This window comes from Rhineura floridana, chromosome 4 (genome assembly GCF_030035675.1).
Source record: "Rhineura floridana isolate rRhiFlo1 chromosome 4, rRhiFlo1.hap2, whole genome shotgun sequence".
NCBI lineage: Eukaryota > Metazoa > Chordata > Lepidosauria > Squamata > Rhineuridae > Rhineura > Rhineura floridana.
Window position 1 is genome coordinate 164,313,056 of NC_084483.1, and position 8,177 is coordinate 164,321,232.

At 37.8% G+C, this 8,177-nt stretch overlaps 1 protein-coding gene across 9 annotated transcripts in view; it reads left to right on the forward strand.

Moving 5' to 3' along the window:
- The window catches only part of TMEM63A (transmembrane protein 63A), a 59,150-nt gene extending 51,352 nt beyond the window's left edge, over positions 1–7,798 (forward strand). For all 9 annotated transcript variants that reach the window (XM_061625063.1, XM_061625065.1, XM_061625057.1 and 6 more), the window contains 4 exons: positions 4,610–4,777; positions 5,279–5,394; positions 6,139–6,207; positions 6,742–7,798. In XM_061625063.1, the coding sequence (XP_061481047.1) occupies positions 4,610–4,777; positions 5,279–5,394; positions 6,139–6,207; positions 6,742–6,900 (512 nt within the window). In that variant the 3' untranslated portion in view covers positions 6,901–7,798. The remainder of the gene's footprint in view (positions 1–4,609; positions 4,778–5,278; positions 5,395–6,138; positions 6,208–6,741) is intronic.
- The last annotated feature ends 379 nt before the right edge of the window (positions 7,799–8,177 follow it).

An 8,177-nucleotide genomic window follows, 5' to 3' on the forward strand; every position in this document is an offset into this window, starting at 1 on the left:
ACTTTATTGGTATGCCATCTATTCCTGGTTATTTGTTTCTTCCAAGTAGTTAAAGAGCAGCTTTCACCTCACATTCAAATATTTCTGGTTCTTCTTCATACAATTTCTCCATGAATGAGTCTGTCATGCTTCCATCTTTTTTATATAATGCTTCAGTGTATTCCTTCCATCTTTTATTTCATCTCGGTCAGTCAGTGTGTTCCTCTGTTGATTATTCAACACCCTTACACTTGTTTGAATTTCCTTTTGATTTCTCTAATCTTTTGGAATAGGGCTCTTGTTCTTCCTTTTTTATTATCCTCTTCTATTTCTATACAATAATTATTGTACTAGTTCTCTTTGTCCCTACATAGTAGTCATTGTATTATTGCATTTAGGATTCTAACTGTGTTTCTCCTTTTGCTTTTGCTTTCCTTCTCTCTTTAACCATTTTAAGAGTTTCCTCAGTCATCCATTGAGGTGTTTCTTTTTAATTAAAGGTATTGTCTTTTTGCATTCTTCCCTGATAATGTCTCTGACTTCATTCCATATTCTTCTGGTTCTCTGTCAGCTAGGTTTAAAGCCTCAAATCTGTTCCTTATTTGATCTTTAAATTCTTCTGGGATGTTATTTAGATTGTATTTTGGCATTATGATGGCTTTGTTCTTCTTTCGCTTTACTCTGATTTTCGATATTACCAGTTCATGATCTGTGCCGCAGTCTGCTCCTGGTCTTCACAAAAATAACAGGCTTATCTAAAAAAAGAAGCTAAACAGTTGAATAGCCCTGTCTGCATAAAGTCTTAAAGAGACATCTGAAGCTTAACAGTGAGGATGCCTGCTAAATCTATGCTGGAAGAGTATTACACAGCGTGGAACCTGCGCAATTATAGCACACTTGGTATGAAAATATGTGCAAGTCTTATTTATGGCAATACCTAGTTTTTATTACTTTTGTATTTCAGAATGTGAGTATATTCTGCGTTCCTGCAAAAATCCTCCCAGAAACTTAGGCAAAATGTGTATTCTACTAAATGTAGTCTTTCATGCTAGAGATCCCAAAGACTAATAATAATAATGATAATAATAAATTTTATTTCTAAGTCGCCTATCTGGCCGTATGAACGGCCACTCTAGGCGACGTACAAAAGAATAAAATAACATATAAATACAAATGAACAACAACTCTACATAATCAAAACCCACCCACATCTTTACAGAATAAAATGAGATTACCCAAAAGTCCCATAGGCCCACCGAGACAGCCAGGTCTTCAATTCTCGGCGGAAACCTGCCAGGGAGGAGGCATGGCGGATGTCATAGGACAGAGAATTCCAGAGGGTGGGGGCCACAATCGAAAATGCCCTCTCTCTGGTCCGCACCAGCCTAGCTGATTTAACTAGTGGGACAAAGAGAAGGTCTTGTGAGGCTGATCTCGTCAGGCGGCATATTTGATGATGCTGGAGGTGCTCCTTTAGATAAACTGGACCGAAACCGTGTAGGGCTTTTTTTTTTTTTTTTTTTTTTTAATAGAAAACTGGTTTTATTGCAAGATTATTGTTTTTTTCCAAAAAAGCCCAAACTGGTTTTATTGCAGAATATTTTTCTTTTCTTTTTTTTACAATAATTTTTATTCAAATTTTTATAAAACATAGAAAACAAAATCATAAAACATTCAAAGACAAAAAACAAAACAAAACAAAAATGATTAAACAAAAAAAAATAAAATGTTGACTTCCCATTTGTCACATATCAAATCAGTTATAGGTCTACAATATATAACAATCCTGTCTCTTAAATCATATTATAAAATCACTTTCCTCCAGTAGTTATCTTAATTAATCATCAAATCTCATAAACATTACTTTATTCTTTCCACAAAAAGTCAAAGAGAGGTTTCAATTCTTTAAGAAATATATCTATCAATTTTTCTCCAAATAAACATGTCAATTAATCCATCTTGTTAATAATTATAATAATCTTATTGTCATAATCATAGTCCAAATAAACATTTCGATTAATCCATCTCATCAGAATCTGTTAGGTCCAATAATTTCAATAGCCATTATTCCATTATCCCTATTAGTTCCATCTTCCATCTTCAATAGTCCTGTTAGGTCCAGTAATTTCAGTGTCCAATCTTCCATTATCAGTATTCCATAATAATCTTGCTGTTGTAGCCATAGTCATATAATAAGAGTCTGATGGGAATTTCCTCTATCCCAAATATTTTCTTGCCATCCATTCTGAATAAGTTGCTGAAACATTGTTGTAAATTCATATCTGTGTTCTTCTTTTTTACAAAATGCACTGGCTCATCTCTTAAGAGTTTTTCCATTGTCACATGACTGCAGTTAATTCCATAGATTTTCTCTATATCAAGCTCCATCACATCATTCCAGTCCAGAAGATTATCCAAGCCATTGATAACTTTATCTCTAATATCTTCATTAATTTCTTCAGAGATAACGTTAAATTCCAAACAGTAGATTTTATTTCTAAAATCCATAAACTCCAGATCTTTTTCCAATTCCACATTTGTTCCAATCTCCAGGGCTTGTATCTTCCCTTTATTTTTTCTTTTCTCATCTCTGATCTCATTCTCCTCTCTCACAGGGTCCCCTATTTCTTTAAACTCCTGCGTCATTTTGCTCAATTCAATTTTCAGCTCCTTACTACCCTGTCGCAGGGTTTGTTTCGTTATCTCAATCTCATCCATTATTTTCTGAAACATAATTACTTCCAGATTCTCAGCCACTTTCTTGATTGCCATTTTTAAAACCACGAAAACAAAGCAAAACAAAAATAAAGAAGAACCACTTCTTATTTCAGCAACAATTGGGTTAATATTCCAGGCTTGATGACATCACAGTATAAACAGAGCAACCTGCCTTATCTCTCTATGTTCAAGAATGCAAAATAAATTTAGTTCCCAGCATCAAAACAGTTAGTGGCGTCGTGAAGAAGCAGATTCGTCAAAATAAAATAGACCAAAAAGAGAATAGTCCCAGACAATATAATATTCCTCGGAATAGAAATCAGGAATAGAAATCCCTCTTCTGTTTATTATCTTTAGAATGCACTTCCAGGACAGCTTTTTGCGACAGAAACAGAGATAAGCTGTTAATTTCGTGAATAACAGAGAAGAGCTATATCTCACCCAGAAGTTGTCCAAAGCCGATCAATCTGACAAATCTCCTTTTGCTGCAACAATTTAAACCAAGTAAAAAAAATAATAGAAAGAAGGGTGCTTGCCTGTTAGTCCGTTCTCTCTTTCAAGAAAAGATAAACGTATCGCTTAAGCAGATAGAGCTTGTTAGGAAGTCCGTCCGGCATTGTTGGCTGGACCTTATCTCATAAATTAATGAAATCCAGTCCTCCCAACAAAAACAGGCTTTGAGGTTGATCTCTACGTTTCTCCCTGCCCGGGAGAAATTTCATCAGTCAAAAAAAAAAAAAGGTTCTGACTGATTTATATCTGCATAAGCTTCTTTTGAGGCGGGAGCCCGTCCCAAAAGCAGGCACAAGCGAAGTCACCCTTCCCGGAAGTCAGAAACCGTGTAGGGCTTTAAAGGTTAATACCAACACCTTGAATTGGGCCCGGTAAACAACTGGTAACCAGTGCAGATCTTCTAGCACTGGAGTGATATGATCACGGCTGTTCTTAATCAAACTTGCCGCCGCATTCTGAACCAGCTGTGGTTTCCGGACCGTCTTCAAGGGTAACCCAACGTAGAGCGCATTACAGTAGTCTAAGCGAGAGGAGACCAGGGCATGTACCACCCGTGGGAGCAGATGGACAGGAAGGTAGGGTCGCAGCCTCTGTATCAGATGTAATTGATACCAAGCTGCCCGGCTCACTGCCCAATGCTGTTTAACCTATATGCCTATATGAAGGCCTCGGGATCAGTCATCTGGAGATTTAGGGTGAGGTGTCAGCACTACCCTGATAATATCCAGCTCTATTTTTCTGTAACATTTGAATTGGGAGAGGCTGTGCAAGCCCTAGACTGGCGCATGAACTCAGTGGTGGGCTGTATGAGAGCTAATAAACTGCATCTGAATTCTAGCAAGATGGAGGCGTTGTGGGTTGGTGGTTCCTGAGTTAGATTAATTGGTCACTTGCCTGTTTTGGATGGGGTCATACTTCCTCTGAAAGAGCAGCTATGTGGTCTGGGGCTGATCCTGGATCCATCTTTTTCACTAGAGACCCAGGTGACCTCAGTGGCTAGGAGTGCCTTTTACTAGCTTCAGTTGGTAAGATAGCTGTGGCCATCCATGGACTGGGATAGCCTGACCACTGTTGTTCATGCACTGGTAACCTCCAGGCTGGATTACTGTAATGCACTCTATGCCCTTGAAGTTGGTCCGGAAGCTGCAGCTGATGCAAAATGCAGTGGTGCAAATGCTCACTGGGGCAGAATATTGCCAACATGTCACCCCACTGCTGAAGGAATTGCACTGGCTACACGTTAGTTACCAGGCCAACTTCAAGGTTCTAGTTTTTCTACATTGTGAGTGTCTGGGCTTGGATAGAACAAAGAGACATTTAAAGTCTTTATGGTCTTGAGATGTGAGAAATGGTAGCAGAAAAACATTTTAGTAACTCTGACATTGTTTCCTGTTTGCAGGATTAATTTATATACTCCTAAAGCATACAGTTGACCGTCACAATCTCTACTTTGCGTTCCTTCCTGCGAAGCTAGAGAAACAGATCCATTTTGCAGCTGTGACTCAAGCTCTTACAGCTCCAATTCTCTGCCTGTTTTGGCTGTATTTTTTCTCTTTTTTGAGGCTAGGTAAGTATGTGTGGTCTTGTGAATGGTCACACTTATGGTGAAGACATTTTGTGTAGCAGATGAGTACTGATTTTTATTGTATAGCATGGGTATCTCTAAATTATGCTCTGTGAATGGGATAGAATAAATATATAGCTGAAGTATAGGGCTGCTGATATCAGGAACAGCTGATGGTGCAGCCCCAGAAGTTGAGACCAAAGAACATAGACAGATCTTCCAGTGGAGAGGTAGCTGGACAATAACTCCCATCATCCCTGGCCATGCTGCCTGGGACTGATGGGAGTCATAGTCCAGCAACATCTGGCGGGCACCACGTTGGCTACCTCATTCTAAACCAAAAGACAGAAGAATAGTTTTCAAATGATACAATACATTCATATACTTCAAGATTTGTGTGTGTTATCTGCTTGCTTATGTGTATAGCTGCTTTGTTTTCCCCACCCTCTATCCCATCCCCTATTTTATATCCTATTGATAGGTTTTGTAAATCTTTCTCCTTAGGTTTTAAGGCACCTACAACTTTATTTACATTCCTAGTTGTATGTATAGCCCTTGCTGTTTGCTTAGGCTATACCTGCTTTGGCTGCTTCAAGTACCTGAGTCCTCTGAATTATAAGGTAAATCACAGTTGTTTTATGTGGAACTTGGAAATAATCTCTACTTAAGTGAATTTGGCACCTTACTCTAAATCCAAAGCCTGTTAAGCTACCTATTATTTATTTATTAGGTTATTTTTATATGCCACACACTGCTGGGAGGAAGGGCAGGATATAAATCAAATAATAAATCAAATAAATAAATAAAATATAACTGGGGGGATTACAGTCAAGTAAAGCACAATTTAAACAATCAGTCATTAAAGCAATTACTTCAGTAAGGTCAAGTTCTGACTATTAATAGTCTACCGTAGCTGTATATACTTAAGTGATACTTTAAAGAAGGAGGAAGTTCTTCCTGTATTTGCCTATCCATATTAAAGCAATAGGTCTCGGAATATTGGTAGATTTAACTGAAAAAAAATGAAATGGACTGCCTTCAAGTCGATCCCGACTTATGGGCGACCCTATGAATAGGGTTTTCATGGTAAGCGGTATTCAGAGGGGTTTTACCATTGCCTCCCTCTGAGGCTGAGAGGCAGTGACTGGCCCAAGGTCACCCAGTGAGCTTCATGGCTGTGTGGGGATTCGAACCCTGGTCTCCCAGGTCGTAGTCCAACACCTTAACCGCTACACCACACTGGCTCCCAGATTTAACTACTATAGCTATAGCTATATTGTTAAATATTACCTTTTAAGAGTGGAAATATTTTGATTTTTTTACATATCCATATTGGTTTGTCTCTTCTCCATTGATACTTGCAGGTAGAGGAAAAAATGCAGGATGAAATAGGAAATGAAGATGTTTCAGTAACAAGTCCTCCCAAATCTGCTGTAAGCATTTATCAATTACTTATTCTGCATGAGAAAACAAATTTCTTGCCAGGGAAGGGTTTGCATGTATCAGCAAGTTCTGTGGTGACAAAATGCTTGCACTAGGGCTAGCAGAAAGTTCTTCTGTTAGCAAAATATCTTCTTACTGATAGATTTAAGGTACAATGTAAATATATTTAGAATACATATTCTTTACATAGTAACAATACACACAGTGCCCAGATTTGGCAGTCTCATTTCATTTGAACACTATTCCAATCTTGTTCTTGAGCATGGAAAAGAAGATTTCTGTAAAACCATGAAATGCTATTTTACCCACTAGAGTTAAACATTTATTTCTGGTTTAAGAGACCTGTGAGAAACAAAATGTCATTCAGCCTGCAAGATTTGGGGGATGGGGAAATCGTGTCCATACAGAAGGTAAATGGTAGAAAGAAAAATAGGGGACATGAGTTAAAAATACCTTATCCATTTTAAAATATATATTGTCTCTTTGTTTTTAATTAGTCAGATTCTAATTATCTGCCATTCCAGATGTTTGTCCCCCATGTTCTAATGAGTTGCCATACTGAAAGAACGGTTCTTGATCATACGGACCAGCAGACCTATGGCACCATGTCGGAGATAAGTACAATGAAGGAAGATGTCCTCAGCACCTCTTATAAGGAACCTACTTTCATTGGAGAGATATAAATGTGCGTCGTCTTGTCATAGACCGACACAAGGTGGCACTCTTGGACCTGCTTCAAAAGTGCAGATTTCATCAAAATGTTCTGTGTTGCACAATCTTCTCTTTCAAAGAGGCACTGATCTGGGTTTCAGTTGTAGTGCTGATTTTACAAAGTTGCCACCTTGGGTTTGGTCATTTTTATAGGTCATTGCACAAATTGTGGTACAGGTATACTGAAGAGAAATTATTTTGGATTTACTTAATTGTTTGCCTTTATGGAAAGATTTGACTGTATGGGCAAGTGCTAGATCACTGGAACCAAAAGAGTTGTCAAACATGGCACCTAGCTTTTTTCTTTTTTCTTCTCTTTTCTTCTTATCTTTTTTTTCTTTTTGAAATTATGCCTCCTGAATTTTAACCAGTCTTGGGTATTTGTTAAACACTTTGGGGTTATGTCCAAAGGCAACACCTGTTCCTATATAAAAACAAACAGAGGAAAAAGCAAGGAAATGTGACCTGGGAGTAGTCTAGCCCTCTGCTAATACTCCAGTTGGCAGGAATGCTTCTCTTAACAAGAAGAAGGATTTCCTGCAAATGTAGAGAAGATGTGATAAAACTAGAGGAGATGAAGAATTGTATTTATCCAAGAACTTTTAAGTAGGAACTAAATTTGTTAATTTTTGGGTCACTGTTTTAAGGGCCTCACACAAGGGACATTTATGTGCCAAACAATAAAGGATATGGTCATTTTATCACTTTTAATCTCTCCAGTTTATAAAAAAGAAATCTGCTTTAAGTGCCAAAAAATATCACAAATATGTTAGACTTTTTTAAATTATGAAGTAGGTATAACATCTACAAAAAGCTGTGTTGGATTCAAGTATAATTAAGCAATCGCATTCAATAAAACACATTCAGATATATGCTTGTGACAAAATGTATTGATTTTTCACAAAACTGCACCATTTATGAAATGCTCAGACCTGGTAATGTTGCCATAACAAAGGTTTAATGTAGAATACCTACATTCTGTGTCCTTAAATTTAGAAAAATAAGCATGTTTTGCTTGCTTGATAATACATTTTACTTTTGCTAGCTATGGGAAGAAGGGGTGCATGGAGCTAGAGAGGACAATGAAAGCCACTCTCTAGCTAATGGAAAACCTGCTGACTCTCCCCTTGCTTCAGCTGACTTGAAATATTTGATTCAGGTGTTGAGCACATGCGATCTTTGTAACAAAAGAAGCTGACTTGTGAGGAAGCAAACCATTGGTCTTTGGTACTACCTACACCCCCCAGGG